At 53.3% G+C, this 9,727-nt stretch overlaps 3 protein-coding genes across 3 annotated transcripts; 2 read left to right on the top strand and 1 right to left on the bottom strand.

Moving 5' to 3' along the window:
* Positions 1-470: 470 nt before the first annotated feature.
* Positions 471-695, bottom strand: PHACADRAFT_253153 (uncharacterized protein). The gene has a single exon (XM_007393909.1). The coding sequence runs from the start codon at positions 677-679 to the stop codon at positions 503-505; it is 177 nt and encodes a 58-aa protein (XP_007393971.1). The 5' UTR covers positions 680-695; the 3' UTR covers positions 471-502.
* A 1,389-nt stretch (positions 696-2,084) lies between these two features.
* PHACADRAFT_59904 (uncharacterized protein) lies at positions 2,085-2,824 on the top strand (the record flags this gene model as incomplete). Its single annotated transcript, XM_007393908.1, has 2 exons — positions 2,085-2,138; positions 2,201-2,824. Coding segments are annotated over 2 exons (678 nt in total), but the record flags the coding sequence as incomplete, so codon positions are not given.
* A 3,402-nt stretch (positions 2,825-6,226) lies between these two features.
* PHACADRAFT_117756 (uncharacterized protein) lies at positions 6,227-9,224 on the top strand. The gene is made up of 11 exons (XM_007393907.1): positions 6,227-6,702; positions 6,751-6,862; positions 6,912-7,098; positions 7,149-7,230; positions 7,284-7,372; positions 7,426-7,513; positions 7,566-7,740; positions 7,793-7,950; positions 8,006-8,539; positions 8,596-8,716; positions 8,771-9,224. The coding sequence occupies exons 1-11, from the start codon at positions 6,328-6,330 to the stop codon at positions 8,917-8,919; spliced, it is 2,070 nt and encodes a 689-aa protein (XP_007393969.1). The 5' UTR covers positions 6,227-6,327; the 3' UTR covers positions 8,920-9,224.
* Positions 9,225-9,727: the final 503 nt, after the last annotated feature.

Below are 9,727 nucleotides of genomic sequence, written 5' to 3'. Positions count from 1 at the left end.
GCAGAACCGAAACACGATTGGTGGGCCGATCATACTCGGGGGGTGATGAAGGAGGCAAGGGTGGATTTGCGCGGTTTCGACATAAAGACGCGTTCGATACACTCAGGATACTGGCGGGCATGGACGTAGGTTGAAATCAACACGGCTGTCAAGCTCGCGTACACATGTGCTCGCGTCGTGGTGAAGAGCCTCTGAAGTGACATGCCTAGTTCCCCACAGTTCAGTGCTGCGAGCACAAAAACTCATTTGCACAAGTCTTAGGCGCAGAATTTCTGACGGGCGGACTCACGATTCTTGGGTGTAGAGAATATGGTCAGATTCTCGGATGCGGAGTATCTTGAGACTTGTATGACATGGTCAGACAAAAACCAACGCTCAACGATCAGATTCTCGAATGACCGAAATCGCGCCCGCGTGATGTTCAATATCTCCCAGATACTGTCACCACAGTCTCATCCGTGCAGCTGTGTATCGCTGCCTGTACTGCGCCACGCATCGCGCATTACGCGACTCCTTCCCCTTCCTCTCTCTCCGACGACGCATTTGTTGGCGAGACGCCACCACTGGTGCCTGGAGAGTGGCCGATTTGCGCCGACGAGTTAGAAGTTCTAGCGCAGCATACCCCTAGCAAGAGCCCAGGCAACAAGACCGCCACTGTCGTAGACACCACGATGGACATCCACGTCAAGGTAAGAGAAATCTTGCTGAGCTCTGTATCCGTGCTGATGTGCGAGATGTGAATAGCTTCTGGATATTTGGACAACGGGTAGATAGAATGTTAGCAAGATGGGGCATGCTCCTGGACTTCTGCTCTCCGGAGACGGAATCAGTATGTGCCAGGATTCTTGGGTATATCTGAGTTCTTGATCTTGTGAGCTGAACGAACTCGATTGGGACTGACGACATGACTATTGATGCAGATGTAACACAGGCCTCATACCGGTATGTGCACGGCGACCGTCACTCAGGTCGACACAGCAAGTACCCTATTTGCGCCACCTGAAGCGAGCCTGAAGCGATGCTGGTTCGCCTGGGCAATTACTACACACGACGTCACATAGGACCAGGGGTATGCTTCTTGTGTATTCTATGTATTTCATTGAAATGATTGCCCGGATTATTGCCTGCGTGACTTGGGCTCAGTCGCACGACCGTCTGCCCGTGCTTCGACTGCGTATGGCGGTCGTGAGTTCATCGTCCTCGTCCCGGCCGTCACCCATATACAGTGTTCGCGAGTCTTTTTGGACAGCGCGTGAGGGCGTTTTACGCTGATTCTCCATACGCATCCCACTAGGTGGTAGGTGCAGTTTGTTTGCTTGCCATAACCAGCCAAAAGCTAGGCGAACAAGAACCTGTGTTTAACCGGTTTTCATTCGAGAAAACTTGGAGACAAAACTTCCTTTTCCGCTAGTTTTGTCGCATTTCAGCCTCTTTTGGCCGGTTTTGCACCAATTTACGCACCAATTTCCCCCAATGTACAACCGGGGAACAATTGGTTCTTATTTTCCCAATTTTGGCCGGGTTTCTTCAAGAAAAAAACCGTGCTTACCACCCTGTGTCCAGTGCAACGTCCACATTCATAATCAATGGAAGCTTCGTTGGCCGAATAACTCTCCGTCCTGTGCGCTTCCAAGCGCGCATGCTATTTTCCATTTCTGGCGCACAGAGCATTCCTCACCCGCAGTTGGCAGATCATCCATGTGACGGTCAGAGAGACCCTTGATAGATACTGCGCGGCCGATATTCGGCGCACAGCTTGTTCATGACAGCGGCAGACTGGAACGAGGCTCAGCACACACACTGTCTCCGTCTTGCCTTTGTCCTCGACAGCTACCGTCTCCGTCCCCATTTCCCCTACGAGCCACAGTGCGCTCCAGCCTTCACTCGAATAGCTCTTTGCTTCATGCCCGCGGACACGGCTCCTCACGGTAAAACTGACGAAAATATGTCAGATAATAGCCGCGCTAAGGTGAGTGTCCTTAGTTCCCGCACGCCGCGCTCGCTTGAATGACTTGTTCTCGTTTGTGCAGGACAAGCCCGGCCTATCTGGATGGGCTGGAATCGAAGACCATCTCTTCACTAACGACGAAGGTAAGACCAAGGGATACGCCGACGACATCGACACCTTGCTCGTCTTCGTAAGTCTCTTCGGTGCTCGACGCTTTCCGTACGAATTCGCGCTTATGATCACCCCATCAAGGCCGGTCTCTTCTCCGCCATCCTCACAGCATTCGTCGTACAGACATACCAGATGCTCCAACCCGACAGCCAAGACACGACTAACCAGCTCCTCGCTTACAACAGCCAACTCCTCTCCCACGGCCACACCTACCCCGGAACTGACTATCACATCCCTCCCACCCTCAACATGACCATGACATCCGTCCTCGAGTCCCAGTCATTCTCTCCCTCAGCCTCGGCACGTTGGATCAATGTGCTCCTGTTCACCAGCCTTGTCCTCAGCCTCGCTGCCGCACTGTTCGGGATCCTGGCCAAGCAGTGGATCCGCGAGTACATGCTTTGGAACTCGCCACTCGCGACGCCTCGGGAAAACGTAGTGGTGCGGCAGATGCGATTCGAGGACTGGGAGTCGTGGAACGTCGATGCGACGATCGCCGCCGTTCCCGCACTACTCGAGATCGCAATGGTACTCTTCCTGATCGGCATGGTGATCCTTCTGTGGACGCTTGACGACGTTGTTGCAATTATCTTGACCGTCATCGTGTCCGCGTTCCTCCTTACTGTGTCTGCGTTCACCATCCTCCCTGTGCTCTTCCTCCGATGTCCATACCGCTCTCCGACGGCTCGAGCCTGCCTTGCATTGTTCCAGATCGTCCGAGCACTCATTTCATATCTCGTCAATGTTATGTGCGAGATTCGTCGTGTCACCGCCGCTCGGTGGAGACATGCCTGCGAGAAGCGGGGTGCACATACACTACATCACGGTCAGCCAGCGAGAGAGCCGACGCCTGTCTCAATTGACATGGAACATGCCCCCGGGAGCAGTTCGCCACATCATCCCATTCGGTCCACTCTACAGAATTCCCTAGTCCCCCCACTCGTCCATCTGCTGTCTCTTGTAAAATCACCGTTGGTGAAAACCGTGTCTTTTGCACAGTGCATATGGGACATAGTCTCTGTAGACTGGAGTAGAGAGCAGCTCCTTGTGGAAATGCAAGATGTTTCACCGAATGGCGACGAGCTCAAATTCCAAGCCGTGTCGTGGCCGCGGTATGTGAGAAATTGGCGGGAAAGAGACCTTGCGAGCCGGACATCGACCAAAGTTTGGACAGGCAGATGGCGCTCCCCATGGCAGGATGTTGGACAAGCTGCGAAGGTTGCCCTTATAAGTGAGGAGCGCGATTATGGGGAAGATGGGCAGCACCAGCCTCACTGGCGAGATGATTTGCTTGTGCTGAATGCGGCAGACGTGGAGCGCCTCCTAGTGGATCTATCAGAGGTTACGCTGCTTCTCCGAGCCTTATCATGGGTCGACCAGTCCTCTCAGGCTCCACGTGTCAAGACATACATTGACACCTGTCTCGAAACCATTCATTCAGACACAGTTGCAACGGCAGATTTTTGGCGTAGAGGTAACAATATTCCCGCAGCCGCCACATGGCTGATTGTCATCGCACTGGGTGATCAAAGGCTCCTTTTAAATCCCCTACGCATCTTTCTTCCAGCCAACAGTGGTGAACCACTCGAAACACGCATGCTTGGCCTAAGACAAGCCTCAGGCATCTGGATTCATCGATCCGACCCTAATGACTACGGAGAACTGCGCCAGAGACAGGAGCGGTCGCTTTCAATCACAGCCGCAGACAAGTCGTGTCAGCACATCATTCCTATCTTCGAGCGCACCATTGCGGCCGACATCAAACATATGTACCTACGCGAGAAATTGCTGCACGTCAGAGACCTGTGGCGAGCTGCAGAACTATTCCCGCTCCTCACTCAGACTGCTCGCGGCACTCCGCCAGTTCTGGCAGCTTATGAATCTCTTCTACGCCACGGTTGGCATGCATATCGAGACTTGCCACTTTACTTTGAAGTGTTCAAACTGGCCGATGAGCATGGACATATCAGTGTGAGCCCTACAGATAGATCTCTAGGTGAGTTTGTCTGGTTTGTCTCTCTTGAGCAGCCTGGTCATGCATGCTGTCTTTGCCTACCCCAGCTGTGCGCACACGAGATGAAACGGCTACTGACTACTCATCACTCATGCTCAATTGGTTTGAAGATGACCTGGCATTTGCTTCCGTTTCTCAGCTCCGAATCTTCCTTTGGGTCTCGTGGCAGTGGCTTGTCCGTGTAGAATCACAACACTTCCGAGACCTTAGCTCAACAGACTCCGAAGTACTGGAGAAGATTCACAAGGCACTAGAGGAGATTGCAAGCCGAGGTCTTTCTGATGGAGACAGTGTGGATAATTATGCTACAGTGACACACTCTCTGTGGTGGTTGGGAATGCGAGTCGACAGCATCACCACGGGAGAGGCTCCCTATGGCCTACCTGTGCGGCAACTTGTCCATACCTTTGAGAGGTGCTACCACAAGAGGGTGTTAGATGACACACAGCAAGTCAGGCGGGACCTGCATTGGTGTCTCCAACAAGCACACATGAACATGCAGGAGAGGTGCGAGGAGCCGAGCTGTCACTGGATCTCTCACACCTGCAATGAAGATAGTGAAGACAATGAAGACAATGAAAACTTTGAGAACTGTCCTCTGCTGTCCAAAGATATCGACCCTAATAGCCCCACTGGGGCTGCTGCAACTTCCGTACCTTCCAGACCTTCCAGCGCGCTGTCAGATACTCCAGCAGCTCTCTCTCAGCGACATGGGCCCAGCGACGCTGACACCGAGCAGATGCGCCCGGCGCCGCGCCCCCCTCTGACAAGCCCCACCACGACGGTACCGGCGCAAATGGATTTTCTCAATAGTTTGGATGCAGACTACTGTGACACCGGCTTTGTAGATGATTGGTTCCTCGCGTATCCACTGGTTGCACGCGGACGAGACAACGCGCTTGACGCCATTATCGATGAGACTGTCCCGCATGCAGCCCCGGCCACACCCTCGATCGTCCAATCCAGCGATGCAGACGCTCCGCTCGAGACTGCGTCACAAGCGAGTAGCGCATTCTCAGTCAATTTGAGACCCGTGCCGGACCCGGGGACCACGGGCGCAGGAGGCGGCGTCAGCCAGGAGGACGAGCGGTCCACGACGACGAACGAGGGCTGGGAGCCGCACGCCTGCCACGAGTTGGACACGGAAAGGGACGCTGTCCCGAATTCGGCGCGTTCGATGTCGGTCGTGCTGCCGCCGCCGTTGACGGCTCACGTTGGCCCCTCGACTCCACCTTCGAATACCTCATTGTTAGATGATTCAAAGTCTGCGGATGAGCCAACCTATCGTGCGTGGCAGTTTCAGAGCAGTGTTTAAACTCACTGACCACGATATATAGACAACTCACCTGACGCGGCGGAAGCCGGTGTTCGGCCCCAGGCGGAGCGGCGTATAAGCTCTCGGGACGCGTCGTCTTTGTTCCAGGTTCAGTCAGGAGATGTAGACCAGGGTATGGAAGAGTACGAAATGAGAGCTAACGATGGCGATGGTCCGGTGACTTCAGGCGCAGGAGAGTAGAGATGGAGCGCCACGGGAAGGCGGATGGTTTGTTGAAGGGCAGGTCACAGCAGAGTGGTGTACAGAGATAGACTAGTTGTATGTTTCATACACTTGATGCGTTTGCTACTGGCTTAGACTCGGCTCAGCTGCGCGTCATGATGGGTCACAGTCGAGCAACATCATTCAAGGTAGACGCACCAGAATATGTATGTTATGGCAGCGTATGGTGGCAGAATTACAGAGCATGTATCAGTGAAGAGTAAGAGATTGGATGAGCCTAATGCATTACCCACCTGCGGGCTGTTCGAGTATACAGTACTTAGAAGGGAGGGACATTCGGAAGGCTGATGTGTTCGACAGACGCGCTAACATTGAAGGCTCGCTGGTAGAGGATTCGGTGCGTCTGTTAATTTCTGAGACAAGACTGAGTCTAGGCCTTGTAATTGCGCTGGGTCGGTGAGGCACCTGAACAAGCTGGCGTGCAAGCCGTCCGCAAGTCTCTTCTGACGGTGACGGAGTAGGCTCGTATCTTATCTGGGTCTTTCCTGTAATATCCATGATCTTATCAGATAATTCTTACAAAGAAATATCGCGGCCCAGCCTGCGCACGCCATTCACCATGCTCACCCACGATTGCGCGCACCCCGACTCTTACTCCAGTCGACGATTCACTCGTCGCTAAGACGACAGTGGTCGATGAATGCTCTCCGCTCGCCTCGCAGCTGGCGGGCTTTTGCAGCGTCTTCCAGCTTCCGACCATGTCGTGTCCATCCACTCCAGTTCCACGGGACTGTCCTTCGTTTTCGTTCATTCCAACATCTCGCGCAGAATACGGACAAAGAAGCACCCAAACAGACTTTGAAGGGTACTGCAGGAACGACGTCGAAACCTCCAGCAGAGCCGTCACCTCCGAAAGCAGCACCAGATGACGCCGTGCACATCACGGTGAAGCAACAGCGAAAGAACGACTGGGAGATCGTCAAGCGGCTTTCAGGTAATTTGTGGCCAAAGGATGACTGGTCAACGAAGGCGAGAGTGGTGGTTGGCATGAGTCTCTTAGTTGCGGGAAAGGTGCGTTTGCAGGCTCTCTGGCATGTCTCAAGCTGACCGTTTGACTAGGTGCTTAACGTTCAAGTCCCTCTGCTCTTCAAGAACATCATAGACTCTTTGAACATCCCAGTGACGGATGACTCAACAGTATGGGTTGTTGCAGGCTCGCTGATATTAGGATGTAAGCTGGAGCAGCTCGTGTCGATTGGATGTTACCAACTGGTCTGTAGACGGTGCTGCAAGAATCGGTGCGACGCTATTCGGGGAACTGCTCAACGCTGTGTTTGCCAATGTTGGCCAGCGTGCTATCCGCAGAGTGGCACGTGAGACATTCGAGCATCTCCTCAACCTTGACCTCAAGTTTCATCTGTCTCGGCAAACTGGAGGCCTTACGAGAGCTATCGACAGGGGAACTAAGTGAGTTGCAACACCTCTATTCGCTCTTTTGTACTCATGCTCCTCTGCAGGGGTATTACATTTATCCTACAAGCAATTATATTTCGCATCGTACCCACGGCACTTGAGATTTCGCTCGTGTGTGGCATCTTGGTAGGTCTGCTTCGTCACAGATATGTATCATGCTAACGCTTATAGCATGACAGACGTACAATTATGGGTGGAATTTTGCTGCGATAACATTGGTCGCGATGGGCGCATATACTTGGTTTACAGTGCGAACGACTGCGTGGAGGTTGGTCATGAAGCTCAAGCTGCGCTTTATAGACCTGACAAGAGCTTGGATAGGACACGATTCCGGCGGGAGGCTAACGCTGCGGATAACAAGGCCGCCACTGTTGCCGTAGACTCATTGATCAACTACGAGGCCGTCAAGGTGAGCGCACCGCATCTTGAGCGCGGAAGTGAGTCTGATTTGGACATTTCAGCACTTCAATAACGAGAAGTACGAGATCGGGCAGTATGACAAGCATTTGAAGTCGTACGAGAAAGCTGGTCTGAAGATTGCGACATCACTGGCATACCTCAACTCCGGACAGAATATCATCTTCTCCGGCGCACTGACTGCCATGATGCTCCTCGCAGCACAGGGCGTGCTTAAAGGTTAGCTTGTCCAGGATTGCCTCGTAGAATGACATTGACGCAACGTCCGTAGGAACGATGACTGTCGGCGATCTCGTCATGATTAACCAGCTTGTGTTCCAGCTATCGCTTCCTCTGAACTTCCTTGGCACTATCTACCGCGAGATGAGACAAAGCTTGTTGGATCTCGAAATTCTATTCAACTTGCAGACTAAGAATCAACCACCCAAGGTGCGCCTACAAGTGTAGTGATTTGTATCGGAATCGAGCCTTACTGGACCTCCAGGATAAACCAGACGCGAAGCCGCTCGAGCTCAAGGGTGGCTCCATCCGGTTCGAGAACGTGCAATTCGCATATCACCCTGACCGACAAATCTTCAGTGACCTGAGTTTCGCGATTCCTGCTGGCAAGAAGGTTGCATTCGTCGGTCCATCTGGCTGTGGCAAGTCCACGATCGTGCGCCTACTCTACCGCTTCTATGTACCCTCGTCGGGTAAGATCTACATCGACGACCAGGAGCTCCACGACCTGCAGATTGAGAGTGTGCGGCGGGCGATTGGCGTCGTGCCGCAGGACACGCCGCTGTTCCACTCGGACGTCCTACACAATATCCGATATGGACGCTTGGACGCGAGCGACGAGGAGGTGCGAGAGGCGGCGCGCAAGGCGCACGTGCACGAGGCGGTGATGCGCTTGCCTGAGGGTTACGCGACTAAGGTCGGCGAGCGCGGTCTCATGATCTCGGGTGGCGAGAAGCAGCGACTGGCGGTAGCGAGAGTACTGCTCAAGGACCCACCAATTTTGTTCTTTGACGAGGCGGTGAGCTACTATCTCTAGCCCCCTGACGGCTCATGGCTGACCGCACTCTGCTGTAGACTTCAGCGCTGGACGCGCACACTGAGACCGAGCTCATGAAGAATATCAACTCGCTGCTGCAGGAGAAGTCGCGCACGTCAATCTTCATCGCCCACCGTCTCCGCACGGTGGTAGAGTCAGGTTCGTTGGCAGTTTCCTCTTTCCTAGCGGCATGATTTTTAATACTCTTGTTAGACCTGATTATGGTAATGAACGAGGGCCGAATCATCGAGCAGGGCACACACGAGGAACTCATGCGTTCCGGCGGCCTCTATCACAGCATGTGGGTCGAGCAAGCGTCACACATGGAATTTGACGTCCCGGCTGAGAGTAAACCTGAGTAACAGTAATTTATTTTATATGACCTTCGCTATACCTCCAGCTCATAATAAGTAATTCTGAAGAGACTCTGGATGGTCCCAGCGTTCGATTATATAAATGCATGGGGCTTACGTAAGCATCCAAATGCGGCCGTCCTCCGAAGAGCCTGGCGCAACTCTGGTGCGCAGTCTCCCTAAGGCTGGGGCTAGTGACCAGAATGTACAATGCGCATTGGACTCCTTCGTAAGTGCATATTAACCACTGGTGTGTACGCTTCATTCTGCTCGTCTTTACTATTAGCCACTAGCGGGATATACAGTATTACGCTCGCTTCGTAGACTCCGAGTCGTTGGCTGACAGCTGACGCAGGTGTTTTTCTCTCGTTGCATTGTAACGCGTGGTCTTCATAAGATGGTCCAGAGCCGTTCGGTATGAAGATAGACGATTTGCAGTGCGGCTTCCGTGTATCTCGCGCTGAACGTCTGGCTTTACTCCATGCCGCTACCGTGACTATAAAAGAGCGTGCACAACTACGCACCATACACGCTACACTCAAAGGCAAAAACTTAGAACTTTTCAAAAACGAGGTCGCTAGCATGGAACAGACGAGCTCTCCCGCCCCCAGCTCCTATCTGGAGATTGGGTACCTGTCAGAGCCCGAGAGGCTATGGCTAGTGGAAGCATACCGCGAACACTTCAGCGAGGACCCTGCCGCACAGCGGAGTCTTGACACGTTACGTAATCTATACTCGAAGGCCAAGTTCGAGAGCATGAAGTTGGGAAAAGAGATATGCAGCCCCTCGGTGCGTAGTCTGCTCCTCCATAGTATAC

Source organism: Phanerochaete carnosa (assembly GCF_000300595.1).
Source record: "Phanerochaete carnosa HHB-10118-sp unplaced genomic scaffold PHACAscaffold_3, whole genome shotgun sequence".
NCBI classification, from domain to species: domain Eukaryota; kingdom Fungi; phylum Basidiomycota; class Agaricomycetes; order Polyporales; family Phanerochaetaceae; genus Phanerochaete; species Phanerochaete carnosa.
The sequence above is the reverse complement of the archived record's forward strand: the minus strand, read 5'-3'. Positions and strand labels throughout refer to the sequence as shown.

Coding starts and splice junctions, on each gene's coding strand:
- PHACADRAFT_253153 (XM_007393909.1), bottom strand. CDS start 679: ATGTCCATCGTGGTGTCTACGACAGTGGCGGTCTTGTTGCCTGGGCTC.
- PHACADRAFT_117756 (XM_007393907.1), top strand. CDS start 6,328: ATGAATGCTCTCCGCTCGCCTCGCAGCTGGCGGGCTTTTGCAGCGTCT. Junction 7,231..7,283: donor CGCTCGTGTGTGGCATCTTG/GTAGGTCTGCTT, acceptor ATAGCATGACAG/ACGTACAATTATGGGTGGAA. Junction 8,717..8,770: donor CCGCACGGTGGTAGAGTCAG/GTTCGTTGGCAG, acceptor TACTCTTGTTAG/ACCTGATTATGGTAATGAAC.